We start from the raw sequence: 21,516 nt of genomic DNA, 5'->3' as shown, positions 1-21,516 counted from the left end.
TTCTGATACTGGACACTGTATGCAGCTCAGATATCTACATTCTTGAGAAATTGAAAGATTAGAAGAGACAGAGCTCAGACAAAAATAATACGAAATTCAGAGAAAATATGTTGCAGTGAGAGACTTGAAAAGTGCAATCTGTTTAGTTTATCATAAACAAGATCAACAGATGATTTAATGACTGCATACAAAAAACACATGAAAATGACTTTTAAGATGTAGCCGAGAAAGATATCAAGTCTGGAAGCTGAAAGCAAATAAATTTAAATAAGTGCAAATTCATAAATATGAAAGCTACCAACTGCTTTAAAACCACATTTGAATATTAAAACAAAAAGGCAGCCTACCTTAATCAAAACTGGTGAATAAGTTTTATTAGAAGATACAAATTTGTCTCAATGGAGGAGTTATTGGGTGAAATTTAACAGCTAAGTCAGGCTAAGGTCACTACACAGTCTTAACTCTTAAATTTACAAAACTTCCTAGTTGCTATATCAAACAGGCACCTGTTTAAGCTGTAGTGAAAGTGTGACACACACAGCAAGAAGACGTGATAAACACTCTGTGTACCTAATTAGTGGAACAGCTGTTACCCAAATTTGTGTGTTAGCTTGGAATTGATAAAAAATGCAGCTTCTAATTAGTACAGAGTGTGCTTATCTTTTTCTGTTAGAAGTGTCAAACTGTTTCATTACCACAAAAACAGAAAAATACTTTGATGTAGAAAGTGCATTTTTAACTATCAATTGCCCTTAATGATTTTCAAAAGTTTAAATAGTAATAAAAAACATACTATATCATACTCCAGATTGCTAATGACAGATAAGACTTGAAGTAAGGATAATTTCATCTTTATTTTTTTTTTAAATACATAACTGATTTCTGAACCAAATTATACTAAATTACTTTTCTAATTAGATATCTAATAGAAATAATTTCAGAGTTTATGTATTTACATAGAAGTTTCTGAGAGATTTTTCCCCCCTTGGGAAGACTTTCTAATCAACGTTTTTTAGATTTGAGGTTCTTGAAGGGCATATTTGTAAGGTCCTGACCTTTGAATATTTTAGATCTGACACTTTTTAGAATAGCCATACTCTCCCCCTTGTGGTGCAGATAATGATTAAATCTTTTTCTATTTTATGATGGCCATGTTTCAACATCAGACTGACAGCAAGAAAAAATAGTAACATAGATTTTAATTCTGTACAGAAAAGGCTGATCATAAGCAACAAAGAAGACCAGAAGAAAAGACACCAACAATCTCAGTACTCAAAACAGAGCTGTTAAATGTCACTGTCAAAGTTTTTAATCATAAAATTCACTTAGCTAAATGAAAGTCCATGAGTAAAGTCTAAGCTATATAGCTAATAAACCTTAATTCCATTTTGAAAGAGAACAGGAGACTACCACCTAATTGAAAATCATCTGCATGAAGAGGGTGAGAGTATTTTGACGTTACTTGTTTAAGACAGAAAAAAAAAACTATAGGCAGAACCCTGGTAATGGTTGTGCCAAATACAACATTAGTATTTTACAACAAAACATTAAGTAACTTTGGAGATTTCAATTGGCATTATAATAATATGAAAACCAGAACAAAACAACTCCCTATCCAACAGGCTTTGAAAAACAATCACTTAATCTCTTTTAGAGTAAATTAAAATGGACAATTGCCATAACACTAAACTAAAACTTTAGACTACTTATGGCTGTGAGCTTGATTTCATACAAAGCAAATATACTGCAAAACTTGGGGGAAAGACACAATTTTCTCCCTATAGACGTCAAGCTTTAATTTAAATGGGGGCATTTTAATAGACTGACTGAAGTCAATTAAAATTAAAAAGGATTTTTGCAGTTCAGTGAGTAACCTGACAGTTTAAAACAATTTGTCTCATTCTACAGCTTTGTACTTACCCCTTGTTCATCCAGCTTCATAAGCTGTTCTGTGACTTTAGGAGTGTTGAAGGCCAGCCTTAGGCAATGGATATTCAGCTCAGGAACCACATACTCGAGCACTTCTTTAAGGGGAAGTCCTCTGGCTGTGCAATGCTTTGCAGTTGAAGGGATAGCATCTTCCAGCACAGAGCCTCTTAATGTCATAAGCTAAGCATAGAGAACAAAAATAGCTTATATGTTGAATTATGCACAGAGACAAGATTGATTAGCAACAGTGCTGGAGCAAAATGTACTTTTCTCCAATTCTCAATGGAGTCTAAAGACACCAAGTAATTCATGTTGTGTGAAATGGACACTGACATGCAAAGTGTCACTCATCCTGATAGCTGAAAGTAATCAGAATTTTTCCAATGATTCAAAATTCTTTACAGATTTATGTTTCACAGAAAACTAATACTTGGGAAAATTAGGAGTACTATTTCTTGTGGAGCATTTCGAAGTCTAACCACTTCCACATATGAAATTGGAGGAAGTAATTTTCTCCTTCTTTGCTTGCTTCTAGCTAATATAGCTCCTGTAAATTTCTCTAGCTTTAACCAAAACAATCTTCACAGTTGCCTTTTGTATTACTGGTTCTGGAATTACTCATTGATATACTCACTTGTATTCTCCGTAATGTAAACACATGGTATACCTTTGTTAGGAGATTGCTGGATTGCATATACAGAGGAAACAAATCTATCCATGTTGAAAAGCCAAAGAACTCCAACCCCCACTGCCCCCCACTCAATTTAGCCTGCTCCCTACCTGTTTCTCTTACTATCAGTCACAAACTGCTTACCTCACTGGTTCTGAATATGATCCGGTAGTTGTACTGTGGCCCATTTTCTTTTATTTCCTCTGGTTTTTCTCTTCTTATGCTCACAGCTACTGGACCGAGGTTCTCATCTGCTCCAAAATAGTTCCAGTGTTCTTGCATATTAAAAAACAAACAAAACAGATAAAACTCCATCTTACTTCTCACATTTCAACTGTATTTTCATGCTTAGTTGTTATACTGGAAATAAACTGCCAATTGCATTGGAATCAATGACTTCAGTCATACTAAGATTTCATTCTCATTGTTCAGTTCTCTGAAGAGCTCCGTGTATTCAAGAAAGTTGAAATTCAACATTGTACTTCCACAAGCAGGACTAAAATAGGATACACCTCTCACACTGGCTTTTAAAGTAAAATCCATTTCATTCACATTCCTTAAAATATAAAAACCAGGAAGCCAAACGCACTGAAGAGAAAAATTCACCACCCCCTGTTAAAAATGTGAACAGCAGGCAATTGTACCAAACAAAGGATGTTAATTATTTATTTTTGTATCAGAACAGTCTCACAAGTTACTCAATGCTAAAAGGTGGAAAAACTGGGGGGACTGTGTAGAGGGGAAGATACAGGCCTGGAGAAACTGCTTGCTAACCAAGTAGTGTATTATTTGAGGTACATTATTGTATTTGCTTAACCACACGAATAAAGCCAAATTTTATGTCAAAACATGTTAGAAATGTACATTTGCAAAAATTAAAGTTCAACAATTTAAGACATTTGTGTTAAAGGCTCTACTATTGAGCTTTCTGAGCATTATAAGCTATCTTGTCTGATGACAGAGGTACACCACCATGAATTCAGCAACGTAACAAAGTTGCACGTATCTCAAGTGACAACTGAATTTAAACATACAATACCTGCAAATTTAACAGTGCTAAAAAACTGAAGTAAAGCCATCTTACAAGAAAAAAGTCCTATATCATCCCTTTCCATATGCTGCAGGTTTGCATATATGAATGAATTTATACATGCACAAAAATGGAAAGTTAGAGCTATCTGAAATTTCAGCACTTGAAAGAAGAAATGTGAAATTCAGTGGAATGATACAAGAATGGAAATATAACTGTACCACCTGTACCATCACAGACAGATTCCGTGCTATTCATAAAACAACCAAAATGAATTAGTACTTTAACAGCATTCTGATATGAGGTATTCTGCAGGGATAAAGTGCAAAATATTTGAATGTCACTATCAAGAAATGCATCTGCAAAAATACTAAAAATAGCTATCAAAATACACCCTTCCCAAGTGAATGGCTGTCATTTTTGCAATGCATAATCACTTGCAGTGTTCAAAATTTGAGCTCCACTTTTCTGTTCTTTTTTTTTTTTTCTTTTTTTAAACAAAACAAACTTGCTGATTCCTGGTTTACTTTCCTCCAACATATTCCATGCTTTTCAAGTAGGTGCTTTTTCCTTGCAAAGCTACATATGCCCTAAAACTTGTCTTCACACAGCTGTTCACCCCTAAGCCCCTAGGGCCCCTGTACTACTCCCCAGTACCTGACATTTTACTACCCTGCCTTTAGTCAGTGTTTTCCATTTAAAGGTTTCAGTGCCTGTGTGACACAGAACAAAGAGACATGCTGCAGGATTGTAATTTCTACTGAACTCCTCAAAAGTCAATACTCTGCACAGAGGTAATTAACATTCAAAAAATATTGAGTTTTTTTTTGTTTTGTTTTTTATATCTTGTACAATATCCTGTAAATATTGGCAGAAGCTTTGGGTGACTGAATTAGTGGTAAATGAAGAAATCATGAATAAATTAAAGGATCTACATAAGCCTAAGGAAATATTTACAGTTCTCCAACAGTAGATGCCACATAGATCTGATGTTTAAAAATCCAAAACATCTTATTAGCACCTTCGTTTTTCTTCTTCTTCTATCAAGTATAGTACACCCTGTTTTTCTCCAAGATATTTAAAACTCAATGTATAGTTTATGGCAGAGAGAACAAATGCATAAGAAGTGCAATCACTAAGGATCTATCTAAGATCAAGTTCCTATCTAGCAGCATACCATATGCAGCTTCCAAAACTTGAGCCACCTTGGCTGTCTCCACCCTAAACTGCTTGCTTGGTGAATTAAAAACATTGTACTGTATACATGTACCTTTACTTACAAAACAGAAAATGTTATGGAAACAAAGGTAAGTTGGTAATACCTACTAGAACGAGTCCAAAAATGACACTGGAGTTTTCTGCACCAACAACTGCATACTTTTTTTTTCCTAACTAGCCTAGCCTGCATTTCAAGCTCCAACCATTTTCTTTCCTCTAACAAGAAAGCTAGCAGCAAGATTTATGTGCACAAAACTTAATTTACAAACTAAAGATAACAAATTTGGAGTTTTATTGTTAAAAAATAGGACTGTTCCTCAATCTAATTCAAGAATTTTATGCCAAACATGCATAGCACAGAAGACGGGTTTTTCTTCCACCCCAAACAAACTTCACACTGAAAGCAATACTTCAAGCCCAAAAATATGTCATTTAAACTACTGTTGAAAAATTAATTAAAGATGCTCAGGAGGCAGCTAGCAATAGGCATAAATTATTCTATAAACTCTAAGTCAAAATGAAATATTTCATTGTTTGCACCTTGCCATTGAAACAGATTATCCATACTTTAAGAAGTTAAATATTTATTATGTAATTCAAAAGATGCTTCCAGTCAAAGGCCCTATGTGAAAATGAACATTTTCTGGCAGATATTTTTAAGTTAGTTGCAGAGGAAATCTAAGTAAATACACTTGATTTTGAGGGAAAAGATTGCTCCTCCAGAGCTACACACTGTATTTTCCAACCACAATACAGAGGAGTTGATGGAAACAAGTTTGTCCATCCCTATGGTTTTATTATTGATAAAAGAAGTCTTTGATTTCAAGTCATAGATATAATAAAAAAGCATGCTTCCCCTCCTGTAGGAATATTTTAAGTATGGGAAGTTTATATGGAGTAATAGGCAATAGGCTGAACTGGTAACTACCTGGAAGGTGAGCCCCAAAACTGCTAGATACAAGTGGTATTAGCACCAGCTGAAGACGCCCATTAGCTGAGAATTGCTGGGGTCTGGGAAAGTACATCTGGGAGGTATCACTTGCCTTTGCCTTAATCCTATCACTCCTCCTTCAACATCTGTTACCAGCCTTTGCCAGAACACAAGACTAGATGAAGTTTTGTGTTGAGCTAGGACGACTCTACTTTCTCTCCACTGGGTATACGGGCAGTCTGGATAACTAGCTTACATATAACGTAGAGGAGCTGAAGCCAACCTGGAGGACTACCATTACAAAGTTGTTATCCCCATTATCTGTACCATATTTCTAATCTCCACTAAGCTGTTTCCACCAGTATTAGACCACACTTCATGGTCTGGACACCATACCACATCATTATTTTAGTAATAACTTTTCCACTGCTCTGTAAAGGGTCAGACTTTTTTCCTTTTAGTATTTCCTTTACATAAAGTGTTTAGCCTTCAGCATTCATCAAAGAAGTTATATAAAATTCATCCATAAATGCCACATGCAAATATTTTATACTACCTAGATTAAGATACCTTAAATAGTTTGGACCATGTTAGCAATACTCCTGCTCACAACACCTCCCAACCCCTGCTCCCTCCTCTGCACACTGTAAAATACAAGATGCATCTAACATCCATGTAACAATACTGTAAAGAATAACCTATTATGCCCATGTAATTAAAGACTCCAGTCAAGTCACCATGAACATCTCACTAAATTACCTGGGAGAAACTGAAATGGACCATACCCATAAAAGCACTTTCATGACCTACTTTTCATGAAATCACGCTGACTGGCATCATTAATGTTTTCAACTGGTTTGTTGATGTGGTCTCAAATGACAGGCTTTATTATTTTAAGTTGGAATGAAAACAAGTTAAAAGAAAATTCTCTGAATCATCACTTCTATTTTTAAACAAACTCTAGGATTACTTCAAGACTTCTCCAGCTCTGTGTAAGCTTCCAGTTTGAGATCTTTACATTATCACAGCTGAATCAGATTTTTTTGCTTCATACATTTCTATCAAATTACCCAGACCTATTGACCTGACTAGCAGATGCTACCAAAACCATCTTTTTTCATGTCAGCAATATTCATAATAAAGATACGACCTTTCTTCAAATAAAGAAGTTTCTGCATCATTACATCCTTCATGTTATAGAAAACTGTCAGTTAAACTGACTTCCTCGATATTTTTCCTTATACGCTGCTTGAATTTTTATCACAAACCTGTCTCTGAGATGATTTTAAGGTTTGTTTGGGGAAAGATCATATAGTGGGTGATCAACAAAATGTTTTTGGTATTTTTAGAACTGTGGGGATTTGGTCTATCTAATAAGGCTTCTGAAGGATGCCTTTTTTCAGAAGCTATCTTAACGAAATCTCTGGTAAGAAAAATTCCCCTGGCTCATGCTCTATGGAACAAACATAAGCACAGTGAATTTAAAATTCATTTAAAAGACAGTTTTATGGCTTGACAAAAATCACAGTTCCTCCTCTTCCCCCGGTCCCACCCCATACACACACTGACAGTATCGTATCTGGTTACCCCTCACAAATAGCCTTAGGATTAGATTATGTTGAGTTTATCTAATTAATCTTAATTACTACTAGAAAGAAATGGAGATATAATGGTGACTGCCATGGTACTAGCGTTAGGGTGTGGTTTCCCCCTGGGATAAGCCCAACTAACACACTGCTGCTGCCTAAAGGCTGTAACCCCACTCGCACCTCCCTCCTGTTACACTGCTTGCTCTCACTGCTTACCTGGTGCTGACTTCTGATTGCAAAGAAAGCTGATTTGACTCACTAGAACTGGAGAAAAATAATCAAGCAATACATAAACAACTTTATGGCAAGACTTCTGCTTGGTTAGTAAACTGATCTTCCTTACTGGGTTGGCAGAAAAGGAGAGAACTGGTACAAGGGGGAGGAAATTAAGCCTTCTTTCTCCCTCTCAGTGCTGAAAGGCTGTTAAGTCAGGTCAGCTGGAACATGCAAAGGCACCTTTAGTTGCTGACTCCAGAACTCACCAGGGTGACAAGGAATCAAGTTGTTCCGGGTGGGGGCAGGTGGGATGGTAATCACAGGCAAATCTCTCTAATCTCAGGCTCTCCCCTCCAAACATAACTCATCCTATGTTGTGCATCTGGCTTATAACTAATCAGCATTTTTCCTAAATGTTTTCTCTCCAAAGAACATGAACCAGCACCAAAAAAATATTCAGCAAAGGCTCTAAACACTAAAACACTGCAGTAGGAAGAGACTACGGGACATGTGACAAGAGCTACTCAGCCAAAGGACGATGCTGGAAAGAAGAGACAGGAGATGATCATACTCTGAGGCAAGGGAAAAAGGGGAGATGAGATTATTAGCTGTAATCCACAGTTAATGAGCTGAAGTTTCTCTGGGCTGACCATCTACTTATTTTAACTAGGCATCCCTGTTGCTTTAATCTGCAGGAAACAAGCTCTGCTGAGCTGCTTTCACTAAGCAGATGAAACCCAATCCTGGACACTGGTACCTGAGGGACAGGCATTTGTCACATCACTCACTGAACCAGCTCTGTCCATCAGAAGACACAATTAACAAGGCAACAAAGCAGAACTTTTTTTAATTTTTTTTTTTTTTTTCAAATTCATGGGAATTTGCTCTGCAATTGTTTTTGATTTTTTCAGGAGCAAAACAAACAGATGGCGAGATCTGCAACTCACAGTGCCAGAACCATTTGGCGAGGGGTGTATCTAGATCATGTTTGGGTTTTGCTCATTTCTATAGAGCAAAAACTTTCCTGCATATGTCCAAAGGAAATGATATTCCCTGGTGTCAATAGAATGATGTGACCAGAGAATTGTATTCTGTATTTTCAGGTACATAAATTCAATTAGACACAGCATGTACAGATTAAAGGAGCAAATTGATAAAACACACCATATTTAAGCACTGATGATTAAAAAATATCCTTTATGCAAGTATTACTCTTACACATCAGCTGAACTTTATATGTTGGTTAACACAACATTGTCATTAACATCAGTTTAAACATCATCATTAACACAACACAAGGAGAGCCATAATTTACTTACCTTTCTGATAGAAGAATTTTCGATAATAATATGCACCAAGGTCTACGTGTTCAACAATGTATCTTTTCACTCTGTCTAGATGTAAAATCAGATTCTCCTTGGGAACTTCTAGAACTGCTACTCCAGCATTCGTGCAATGAGAACTCAGAGTTGACTCAAACGAGGCACTTTCACATCCACTGAAGGAACCTGAATTAGATTTGGAAAGGCTGATCTTCCTCTCCCCTTCCCCACCAATCTCATTACGAAAATAAGGACAGCTCATCACAAGTTCATTGCTTTTATCATCCCCCTGGTCCATATTGAGACTTCCTTTTGAGTTCAGGTCTTCAGTGCTGCCCATTGGAGAATTGAAACTCGCAGAATGGGACAAGGGTCCAGAGACAAGCGATGCTACAGCAGCAGCAGATGCTCCTGTTGTTGTGTTCCTTCTTTTAATAACATTATGCCTGTTGATTGCTGCTTCATTTAAATCAAATAAAATACTCTGTACATCATAATGAGCAAAGCACTTCGGACAAGTCCAAGGCTTGACACTATCTTCTGACCTGTTATCTTCGAGATCTGAAGACTTCCCAAGCTCCCCTTCACCTTTGGCATTACGCAGCTTACGAAAAATGGATGAATCTCCTGTCTCTGATTTTGAGCGTCTCTTGAGTGGTTTCTCTCTTTCCTTAAAGAGTCTCAGATTCTCCCTTTGAGTAATAGGGCCATCTATCACATCTAGAGAGAAACCCGAACCCTTGCTTCCACTGGCAATCAGAAGTTCACTGAGCTTAGTTGTGCCTGGGCTTCTCTGATCAGACTTTTCATCTTTATAGCCCTTTAGTAAGTCAAAAAAACTTTCCCCTGAAGTTCCCTGCTTATCTATTGAAGATGTGCTGCCATACTCCCTGTGCAGAGATGGTCCGGATTTAAAAGTGGGTGAAATACATTCATCAAAACTATCTACATCAAGCTCACTTATGGTAATGTCACTGTTGCTGCGCTGCCTTATTCTGCGAAGAGCTTTCCTTGGGGAACTGGGATAGCCATCAGGTGTAAGAAACCTGGAGTCTAGATTCTCAGATTGTCTGGTCTTGCTTTTAAGTGTGTTCTGGATGCTCTTTAACATGACAGAATCGCTAGCATTCAGGTTAACAGAGCTTCCCTGACTCCCAGGACTGCTTTTAGAAGACATGCTGTCAAGACAACTTGCTGTTTCAATATCTTGACTAGATCTGCTCGTTTCCTTGATGTTCTCCTTCCTTGGGGGCCAATCGGCAATCCTTGCCCTGACCCCCATTTTAGGGACTCCAGGAGTAGAGGTAATATGATGGGAACTTTCATTGCGAGGAGGTCCAACTGGAGCCATGACTGCAGATCCTAAGCTGCCGTTCTGCGACCTAAAGCGCCTCATGTAGAAGTCATCCGAGTGGACTTTTGAGGTGCCATCTGTTCCGACTGACACTCCAGTGGCAACAGCCCTTTCGGTCTGGGACCGCTTCAAGCTGGTCATGATCTTTTAGTATGTTCAACTTTAGTAAGTTCCAAAAGAAAATACAGTCATTTCTGCTTTTTAAACGCACAGTTCTCTTTTGGAGAATAGTCTCCAAAATATAAAATGGTTGCATGAGATCTTAACCACGGACATTTAAGGACACAGTTGAATGCAGAGCATCTAGAAAATGCAGATATTCAGTAGGTTTTGGAAAGCAGTGACTTCCTTTAACGTCTGCATCTTAAGAAATAGCCATGCTCCAATACATTCGAATTGTTTCAACATCACTTGTGCTCCAAAACGTCAGAGTGGTAATCCAATCGTTTATGCTACTTTTAAGCCTAGAACAGAGCAAAAGGGAGATAAAAGAATTAATTTATATATAAGTTTTTTCATAACTGAAGATATGAGAGTAATTATTAAACAGAATTAAGACTTATAACAGACATGGTGGTAAAAAGTTATCTAGATACTGCTGGTTTGTCTTCAGAAGCAAACAAAAAACCACCACTCCTGCATTTGGATTCCATGACTAAATACAGACTTTTCCTTATGAACTGATTAGCAGTATTTTAGTTGGGTTAGGAGAGAGTTGTACAAAGCCAAGTAGAGAGCTCATTTCCTCAGCTGAAGAACACGTACAGCATCCATTTCCTGTAGAATCTATAGGTGAGCCAGATGAGGAATCCAGAATCCTTTGAGTTTATACACAAAATTACCATTTGCAAGTCATACATCCTTGGCTGCAATTAGCTAGTAACAAAGCCTATTCATTTTTTTTGTTAATGTAAATAACTATGATATGCTAACAAAAAAAAGGAAGGAAGCTAATTACCAAGAAGATGACAATAGAAAGAATGGCTGTCAACATTTATTCTGCATTTTGCACAGCCTTATTTGCAGATTATCTGGATAGTCCAGAAAGCATGTATTCTCTGCCCAGATTTCACAATGTATATAATGACTAAAGCTAAATAGAAACACATACTTTCAAATAACTTGATATGAAAAGCTTCTTTTATTTCCCCAGCTAACAAAATAGTGTTTGCCACAGATCCCATATAATCAATCCAGCTTCACAAGGCCATTGAAGTTAAATGCTTTCCCATACCTCATCAGTACGAAAGTGATTACAAAGCATTATACTATCCTTTGAGGAGCTAAAAATAGAAAATAAAAAATCCACAAATATGCCCTTGCCAGTAGAAGACAAAAGCGTGATATTGTCAAGATAAAATCTTGCATCGCTGCACATCCTTTAACACAAAGAAGTTAATAATTTTCAAAGGCTAAACCAATTTCACAAAATGTGGCCTTTCAATATTTGCCAAACGTGCAAACTGCTCCTGAACCAGCAGTGTGCTGACAGTACAGTATTGTCTACAAATCAAGGCTTGCTGATGTTTCTACGGAAACTAGTGTTTTCTGCAGTCTCTTCTCAAAACTACTGTACTGTGCTCCACAGCAATGAAAACTACCAAGCCAGGGCACTTTCTGCCTCCAAAGGCAGCATGTTTTAACTTCACTTGCCTATAAACTGCACTGCTTTGAAATAGCAGCTGCTATTTATATAAAGCTGAACACATAAGGAATACTTAAAATGCAAGCTGACTGCATCACATATAAGAACAAGTGATCTATGGTATTATTGGATTTGTACAGCCATTTACATAAATATAGTTACTCTCCTTGTAATTCTGCTACAATGACTGCTGAAACAATAGTTCTTTCTTCTACCCAAATAATTTGAATAACTTTAGAAAGGCTGTCTATCCATGTAGCCATTGCAACACTACTGAATTTTAAACTACAGCAATTTTAAACTCCCTACAAATTTCAAACACTATTCAGCCTAAGAAGTAATCAAGCTGATGAAACTTCATGCACAAATCAGATCAAGGATGAAAAAGTGCGAACACTGCACACCTGCACATAACCCAGTGCTCTGCCTATGCCAGATCAAATTATGTTTATGCAATAAGCTCTACAATAAGGGAACACTGCATAGTCCTTCCTAAAGGGCCATATAGACTTGCCTATATAGGGAGAATGGAAGGAAACGTGAATGAAAACATAGGGCAGAAAGAAGACAGGCTACAAGAAAGAGTGAAGGAAGAACCAAACTGAGGGCAGAACAGGCAGAACAGAAAAGGCAAAAACTGTCAGCCACCACACGCTCCTCTCCACTGCCTGTGATGAAATAAGATTTCTGTCCCCCACCATTCCTCTTCAATTATCGGTATCTGTGAAAGCAAGGTATACATCACCCCTCCAATCCTGGTCCTCGCTGAAACTGATAACCTACCACCAGTACAAGTTTCTCATTAACTCAAGGGCAGAAGTTCACACAGTAGCTCTAAAAATTTCTGAGGTTAGTGTAAACCAAAGCAACACCAAAAACGCTACTAGCTTTGGTGTTTCTCCCCTAACCTGATTTTTATTTCTTTAAAAACTTCAGGGACAACTACTCTAATTAATTATATATACACACACACACGCATACACACACGCGTGCGCGTTCAGTGAAACTTACTCTTGACCTTTTGCATATACGGTGCAGTCACTAATTACATGACCACAAGCTGCCTTCTCTGGGACCAGCGGCTTCATTTCATAGAATCACAGAATGGTTTGGGTTGGAAGGGACCTTAAAGATCAACTAATTCCAACCACCCTGCCATGGGCAGGGACACCTCCCACCAGACCAGGTTGCTCCAAATCCCATCCAACCTGGCCTTGATTAGCCCCAACCAAAACAAAATGAGACAATTGTATTTAACATCAGTGACTCTTAAAATGTATGTTTTAGATACACTGCACAACAGATTAAATGGAAATGAAGAAAAATGGCAATCTGTACTTTGCCACTTTCTCACATTCACAACTAGCAAAACAGAACAGCATCAAAGATTGCATCAATCACACTTGACTTAAATGACCACTAGTTACCAGTAGCTAGATGATATTATGCACTAGAAAACTTGCAGAAAGTTAAACAGTAGAACTGCTAACAAAATACATGGTCTATTAAAATTAGTTACAGCTGCAAGAGAGGCAGTATGACACCTACTTCTACAAACTACAGCAGTAATTGTGGAAAGTAGTAATTCCTATTCTTACTATGTAACACGAAAAAATACTTATTCAAGGTAGAGCTATGAATATCTACTCACACAGGCTATGGTAAGGGCAAGCTAACATAACCATGAAAATACACGTGCCTCTCCTATTCATCTGAACTCAGTGAGGGAGCCAACAAAATATTCAGATGAGCAGCTACATATTAAAAGACAAATGAAAACCATATGCAAAAAAAATACATAATGCAGTACAGTAAAAACGCATTACTGATTATATAAATTAAGAAAAACACTTATGAGAACAAGCTTGGAAAGCCAATAATCTGCTTATCAGATTGCATTTAATAAAGCAGGCCAAGGATCTGTTCAAAATGGATCTCAAATCCTTAGGACAAAATATAGCCAGCACTTCTTAGGAAAAAGAGGATTTTACATCTATTTTCAAGTCCCAACGAGCTGCAAAGAAACACATTTTCATTCTTTCCTTTTCTGTTTACACCTCTTTTGTTATTTTGCTCCCTCCTCCAAAACTGAAGTTCTGGCTGTATGTACAACAGCAGCCCGTTCTGATCAACTTAGAGTTTGGAGATGAATCCCAGAAGATTTTTTCAATCCTACATCATTTTTAAAAGGCAGGTGATCAAGAGATCATGGTTTGCTTTTCTTCATGACTGCAATTAGTCACCAGGAAAATTAAGATGACGTATCAGGCAAGATTTCATCCAAAGGCCTCTGAATTACAAAGAAACAGATAAAAGCACTTCATTAAAAAGAAACTGAACTTAGCTTGGGATAGTAAAACCACAAACATACACAAATACAGCACTAGTCAGTATCTTGGATTCAGGCAACAAAATACAATAATCCAAAACATACTTGCCAAGATCAATAGAAAAACGGAGATCAAGCCTGATGCATCAATTCAGAGACCTTCTACCACAGTATTTCCTAGATTTAGTTGATGTGGGACCAAGGTCTTTTTCCTTACAAAGCAAGTAGTGACTTTACCCACAACCAAGCCTTACTTGAAGCAATCTCATAGTTACTCTGGTACCTGCTAGGACTTTAGATCATTGGATCACAGATGCTAATGACTGTAACACTCTGATGCTGACAGTGATTGATTTGCGGGCACCCAATTATTTATGATTCATAATGTTCCAGAGGAAAGACTTCATATTTCACCATCAGCCCTCATTAAGAAGTGTCATTTTATAATTAAAAATTTGGAAATGAGGGCATCAGTTTTCAGACCCTAGAAAAGTCTCGCTTTTGCCAAGGCTCCAATCTCTCTCAACGTACACACACACACCCATCAAAATAGTAAAATGTAATAGATGATGGTAAATGCAGCACTTTCAGGGTTATTCTAAAATACTGAAAACTGTAGGATGAGGAGCTCAGAATAGCATTTTGCAGCAAGCAGCTTTGGAAAATGTAAATGAAATCATCTCTATTCCACAGGGTTTACTGAAATTTAGCCAGCTGAGGAAACTCAGTGCAACGCAGATGAGTTACTGGCAGTAACCCTTGTTAACTTCTACTGGGAAAAGCACTGGCATAGCCATAAAAGATTAAAAGAAGCAGCTCCTTTGAAATCAGAAAAAATAACTGAGAGCAGTGAGAAGTATTTTATATACAAAAGCTTTATCTATTTGTGTCACAAATTCTTAGCTGAATTATAACACAGATCAAATCCTAGGAGGAAAATATTCATTTATCAGCCAATTAAGCTATTATATGTACAAAATAACATCTAATTTCATAAAATGAATTTCTCAGAGGAGAAAAATTCAATTTAATCTTTAAAAACATTTGGCTTTATGTGGTTGGCTATAATTAACCTGGTCCTTTTCTTCCCAGAATTACCTTCATCATTATAACTAAAGCAAAGTTAAAAGGTTCATCTTTCAGAGGCTGTTTTTACTAACTGAAAGGCTATTTGAAGAAAAGTGTTTGCTATTTCATTAGCTTACCAGTTTTATTTCTGTTACACTAGGAGAAGCTGTTGGTTTTGTGTTAACTGAATTTGTGACAATTGTCAGATTTGCACATCTGGAAGGGTAGATCCTTCCAGCTTTTCATTCCCCTCCAAAACAAGGTAGCCTCTCCCCAGCCCTGCATTTATGTTATCTATAAAATTTGCCAGTGATCTACATGCAAACAAATCCGTATTTCTGCCCTTTTCTCTGAACGTGCCATTGTTCCATGACCCTAGGAAGAACACCTCTATTCTCAGGAGACTGAGTGCCATCTGTTGCCGTATACAGAAGGATCACCTGCACTGATCCGCCGAGCTTCAGCAGTGCTTCATCCTTAACCCCATTCTCTGCTGAAGTAGCTCACGCTAAAATACATGAACTTACACAAGGTTACATTGATTTTTAAGACGTAACAGTAATTCATCTGAAATTACTGAACATGCACTATTGCCAGTTTCTGCAGCCTTGCAGGATGCCTTCTGCAGGCAAATACAAGCATGCTCTCCATGCTGTGAAACAGCTGGAGGACACGCTGTGCCGGGGCTGAGCTAAAAATGCTGTGGCACTCAGCAGTGTTTGCTAGCTCAGATTTCAGGCCACATGAACCGTGGTCACAAACCACTGGTCAGCCCAGAGCACACAGAGCCAGCTTGCCTCTCTGCAGGAGAGAGGAAGCTGCTCTCAATAATCACGCTCACTTTCAGTCAGTGGTAAAGTGCTCATGACATAACAGGATGGTAAATGAGATATAACAAAAGCTATCAAATTGAGGCAAGCATAGGAATGCAGGAGATAGTAAACCCCTACCTGCACACTTCAGCCCATTTTGCTCAGTCTCCCACTCATTCTTCCATGATTCTCAATGTAAACACCAGAATATCTCAAGCCAGAATTGTGTCCTCTGTTTTCATTTTGTAACCATTTATCAAGAAGATATCACAAAACTCAAGAGTAGAAATAACCCTTACTTAGGCACACCCTTCAAAACATCCTTTTCATTGAGACAGAGAGAAAGCACACACGGCATGCGGTCATTCCTCTTGCAACACTCGTGTTCCGTTTCAGTACCAGCGTCATGCACGTAGTTAAAGTAAAAGCAGAATCTCTTTACTAGACGGTAATTTATGAGAGATGAAAAAATAGATGCTGACAACTCTTACTGTATTCTATTCCTGGAATGAGATAGTTAACAGCAACAGTTTATTTTTGACACCATTGCTTGCTCTCTAGGAAACAACTCTAAACCAGAGCCAAAACACGATAGCAAAATATTCTAGCTCCCACGTACCAACCTCTTAAGAAGGAGAATTTTTAGCAATGATAAAGGAGGGTTCCACTGACACCCCCACACCTCCCCCACACTTTCTGTTTTAAATAGATGTTTCTCTTCTAGCTTCTTGATGTTGGATATATTGCATCCTTTGGTAGTGGTTCCAAAGAAAAGAAAAAGCAAAGAAGAAAACCCACTCTGGTGTGTGGACTCTTGTAAAAGTTCCTTGTCTGTGAAGTACCCAGGTTAATGACTAACTTGTGACACTACAAGACTGTGACCTATGAATAGTCACAGACCAAAACCAGCAAAAATAGAGCAAGAACCAAACCCCAAAAGGAAAGGGGCTGATACTTGCATCAGTGCTGCATTTCGTAAGGCCGGTTCGCTGTGATAGTTACACATTACGGTAAGCGCTGCAGATGCACTTCCCTGAGGTTTGCGTCCTTGCTCATACAGACACACTACAGAAGCAGCGATGACTCCCTCCTCCAGCCCGGCCACAAGTTTGTTTCCGGCATAACTTCATTACCAAAATAAAGCTGCAGCTTAGCCTGTGGTCTCTGAGCTGCACCACTGGCTGCATTCCTGCGGGGCAAACTTGGCTTGCTAGTGCTGGAAGCCAGCCGTCTCCCAAGACATCAACCCCGAGACATCCCACAGGCATCAGAGCTGAGCAAAAGACCTCAGCTGGGAATAAGGAGAAAGACGCTGTTAGCCTACTGCCTCAAAGCTTCCCAGCAGCTCTGAGAGCAACCCTTACAGCTGTATTTTTCTATGGCAGGTGCTAGACTGAGTCTATCATTAACTTAGTAATAGCATTTACAAAAACTATATATATATATATATATATATATATATATACACACACACATATCTATATATATGCGTGTGTATAAAATTTCACTAGTGTTTACACTTTTTTTTTTTTCTTTTTTTTTTTCCTTTCACCACTCTTCCTTTATCACTGCAGTTGCTTCTCCCCAGACTCACAGTTTGGCAACAGAACCTCAGGGAACTGTTCTGCTGTCTTCATGAGAAGTTGTCAAGCTCCCAAATCTCCATGGACTGCTGTTTCTCTTTAGGTTGATTGATTTTAGTCATGTTTTTAAGGGAGAAACAAAAGCAACTGTTCAGAAGTGAAAGTTAAATTTTACCTGAAATTAACAGACTTTATTTCTGACAACCTCCGTAATAAGCACCTTTAAAGCACCTTGAGAGAATTTCATATTCAGACACATTCCTGAACATCTTCCTGCAACCACTGCTCCTGATTTCGAGGTGCTGCTGCAGAACCCAGGAGCAGAGGAATTAGTCCTGAGCTCCCTGCTATCCCCCCACTAGTGCAGCGGGAGAAGGAAGCAGAGCAATTTGAAAACAGGAGTATAAAAGGCAGGACTGAGATGTGCTGGGATCGGGGCAAGAGAAGGTTATGGGAGTGAAATAAAATTGGATGGCATCTATTTAATATCACCATCTCATTTCCTGACTCATTCAGGGCGAAATTCAACCCCACTGAAGGCTTTGGTTTGGGGGCAGAGGGAGAAGGGGGGGGTGGGGAGGGCTGTCTTCCATTCCCTTCTGAGGATCCCAAATGCAGTTATGTGGGCAGGGACCTCCAGAGGCCCTCTGCTCTAATTCCCTGTGTGAAGGGAGGGCCAACCTCAACATTTGTCACACAGTGATGAACTACCATGTCTTTTGGACTTGTTTATTATAACATATGCATTCTTGTAGATTTTGTAGAATTTACAAGAAATCCCTGATGTTACATCCATAATCAAAGAAAATTCCATTTATTGCACAATTTTAGTACCTAAAAAATCGTTTTTACCCTGACTTATAAATTTAGTTGCAACATTTAAGTTTTATCAGTGAAATAAGTGGAGCAGAGTCATTTTTTGCTCTAAGCATGTTACAATGCAGGCACGTTACCCTTCTGGATCACGTGAGCCTAGCAAGCATGCTTCAGCTTCTGACCAAAATGTCAAAAAAAAAAAAGCACTGTACATTTCTCACAATCCAAAACCTGAATCACTTTCTCCAGCTATGCTAGAAGTTAAATCTACTGTCAAATATTCCACTGTCCACATACTAAATTCACAGTGGTGTTTGATGATTTTATTTATTTATGTTTCTAAAAAACAACTGGCTTTGAGACTGTAACAAAAGAGGAACTCCCAGGGGTTTACTTACTCCTGCAAACTCCTGGCTACACATCCAGGCTGCCACAGTGGCTGACAACCTATTGCCCTTGTACCCTGCAGCTTCCTCAAGACACGACAGGTTGGCTCCTGCACCTGGGCTGCCGTGTCCAAACACATTCATCAGCTTGGGGCTGGCAGCCTCTCAGCTCAAAATTAAAGACCCTTCAACACCAGAAATAAACCTGCTTGCTTCTTTCTGCCACCTGCCTCCACGCTTTTTTCAAGGCTCTGATTTAACTGACCTACCTTGAAGCCTTAAAAACTGCAACTGCAAGCATCAGAACCTCTTTATTTGGACAGCAGAGCCTGCAAACATGGGAATTCAATGCTTCTCTGCTCCAGTGGTAGGTAGAACTCTTCTCAAAAAAGGCAGGCTGACGCTGGCTTTGGCATTTTTGCTTGACCTAGACAGAGCTAAAGCTAAACGATTCAGGTGCTGTTCTTGTGAACAAAGCCTTGATACAATACTGTTAGATACTAGGTAATTCCACATCTGGAGTAGTTCATAATATGCAACTTTGAAATAATTCCCAAACTTTAACTAGCATTTATATAGCTCATATGAAGGAAATGTCTCCAAATCCTTATACCCACATGTAATACTTATTTTTGTACGTTTCAACATTAGTTTGTAAACATGCATATTTTTGAGAGCACTTCTTGTAAGCCACTGGTTTAAAAATTTTCTTTTAAAGGTAAGTTAGAAAAATGACATAATAATATCAAAATAACCTAAGATGGATATTACATGGAAATGTATTAGATGTTAATATTAGTCAAATTTTGGTCAAGTAAAAACAGCTCAAAAATACCAATACCAAAAAATGACAGTCCAAGCTACAAGGTACTACAAGGGTTACAGAGTGGCACACAGACCTTTTTTTACAGTGCACATGTTCCAACAGATACGGAAACGTAATCCTCAATAATCCTCGCAAGAAGAACAACAGCTTCTGTTTCAAGAGGTTGCCACATACGGCCAAGTGTGCAACACTGAGAAAGGAAGTCAATTAAAACCCTGTAGGAAGATACAGACTACAGAAACTTTATAATGTTTTGGAAAGGTTTTTTTCTTATTATTTTGGACAACTGGAACATTGCAAATGAGATGTACTCGGCTGAAGCCTCTACAGCCTCCCACTGTAGTATATCCTTTTTGAAAAAAATGAAACCTTGAAACTCAGTAGCATTCTTTTTTGACAATATGTCAACTTACTTAATGTACTTTTTTTAAAAAAAAGATGGATATTACCGTATTTTTGAACCCTTGCAATAATACTGGTATATCAGAGTAAGGAATTTGATTTTAAACTATAGAATATAAAACAAAAAACCTTTGATAATAAAGTAGGTTTGAAAAATAAGAGCAATCATCATATCCTTATTTAGATACTGAACCTGGAAGAAAAACAAACCATAGTAAGCAACAGATTTTATTTTAAAGCAAGAATAGTTTCCACCAGCTCTTTGCTTTCTCGTTTTCTATTCTTTCCATTCTTCTCTTAGACCTTCAGCTTCATACTTTGCCTGCAATCACTTACTGCGTTGACATGCAATCCTATTTACAAGCTATCCTCTCTTGTCCTTTCACTCGAACACTGCATCAGGCTGCCAAATTAGTTAGGTATTAATTTGCAAAGGACTCTAAATCACCACCACTAGCAATATCTAACCCAGTATTTTACTGCTGCTGCTGGATTACTGAGTGCTTTTGTTTTTGTGGTTTTTTTTTTTTGGTAAGATTTCCTTATTTGGGGTGGAGCCTGCTGGAGAAAGTGAACATTGCACACCATCTTCTTTCTGAAATCATGTTTTGTGCTTTTTGAAGATGAAATAATATCCTCCTACTGACAATTACATTGTTCATGCAGAAGGCAAGGCAAACAATTCAGAAAGTCACTGCTTCATCTTCATCTGTTGCTTATGGCACCTCTCAGTCCTCCAACACAACAGCTACTCCTAAAGCATCAAGCCTGTGATCTTTGTTCCATGAGTACATGTATTCATTCCCCACATTTGGTTCCATTCAGAGCTAACCATGGGGATCACCCCACAGACCGAAAAGGAAAATCATCTCAGGCTACAATTTGACACACATGCTGTACATATCTAAACTTATGAGGTACCATAAATCCTCCAGAGAAAAAAAAAAAAGCATTTAGGCTTCTTTTATATAACAGAAACAAGCATGACATCAGAGATCCCTGGGGATAATTCAGTTTCTATGTATTTTCTCAAAAAGAGCAAAGAGCTTTTTGTCCTTTGACAACCACATGTATTGCACATTTATTTTTACAAAATACCATCTTTTGGCTAGAGAGGAGTAAACAACTCAACCTCTACATAGGACTAACTCGATTTTCTTGTCAATTTTCTTGTGAAGGCTTACAGCATCCTTTAAAATTGTCATCAAAATAACATTTTAAAAAAACATACACTAAACTGGGGGTTATGCACATCTATTGACAAAACATGGATGGGATCTGCAAACAACTGGAATGAATTTCTGAGTGCTAGGGACCTGGTAATAAAGTTGAATGTGCTACATTTATTAACGGTATCAACCTAAAAACTGAATGGGATGTTTGAAACTTT

General features: G+C 38.0%; 1 protein-coding gene and 1 long non-coding RNA gene across 6 annotated transcripts in view; one reads left to right on the top strand and one right to left on the bottom strand.

Annotated features, from left to right (window-relative positions):
* The window catches only part of SIPA1L1 (signal induced proliferation associated 1 like 1), a 206,210-nt gene that overhangs the window by 62,262 nt on the left and 122,432 nt on the right, over window positions 1-21,516 (bottom strand). For all 5 annotated transcript variants that reach the window (XM_084519499.1, XM_084519498.1, XM_084519502.1 and 2 more), the window contains 3 exons: window positions 8,903-10,723; window positions 2,744-2,874; window positions 1,921-2,109 (listed from right to left, as the gene is read on the bottom strand). In XM_084519499.1, the coding sequence (XP_084375625.1) occupies window positions 1,921-2,109; window positions 2,744-2,874; window positions 8,903-10,400 (1,818 nt within the window). In that variant the 5' untranslated portion in view covers window positions 10,401-10,723. The remainder of the gene's footprint in view (window positions 1-1,920; window positions 2,110-2,743; window positions 2,875-8,902; window positions 10,724-21,516) is intronic.
* On the top strand, window positions 7,551-8,705 carry LOC311436926. Its single transcript, XR_014693175.1, has 4 exons — window positions 7,551-7,687; window positions 8,014-8,160; window positions 8,279-8,409; window positions 8,495-8,705. It is a non-coding gene; the product is annotated as an uncharacterized lncRNA (long non-coding RNA).

This window comes from Aythya ferina (assembly GCF_964211825.1).
Source record: "Aythya ferina genome assembly, chromosome: 5".
NCBI classification, from domain to species: Eukaryota; Metazoa; Chordata; class Aves; order Anseriformes; family Anatidae; genus Aythya; species Aythya ferina.
The sequence above is the reverse complement of the archived record's forward strand: the minus strand, read 5'-3'. Positions and strand labels throughout refer to the sequence as shown.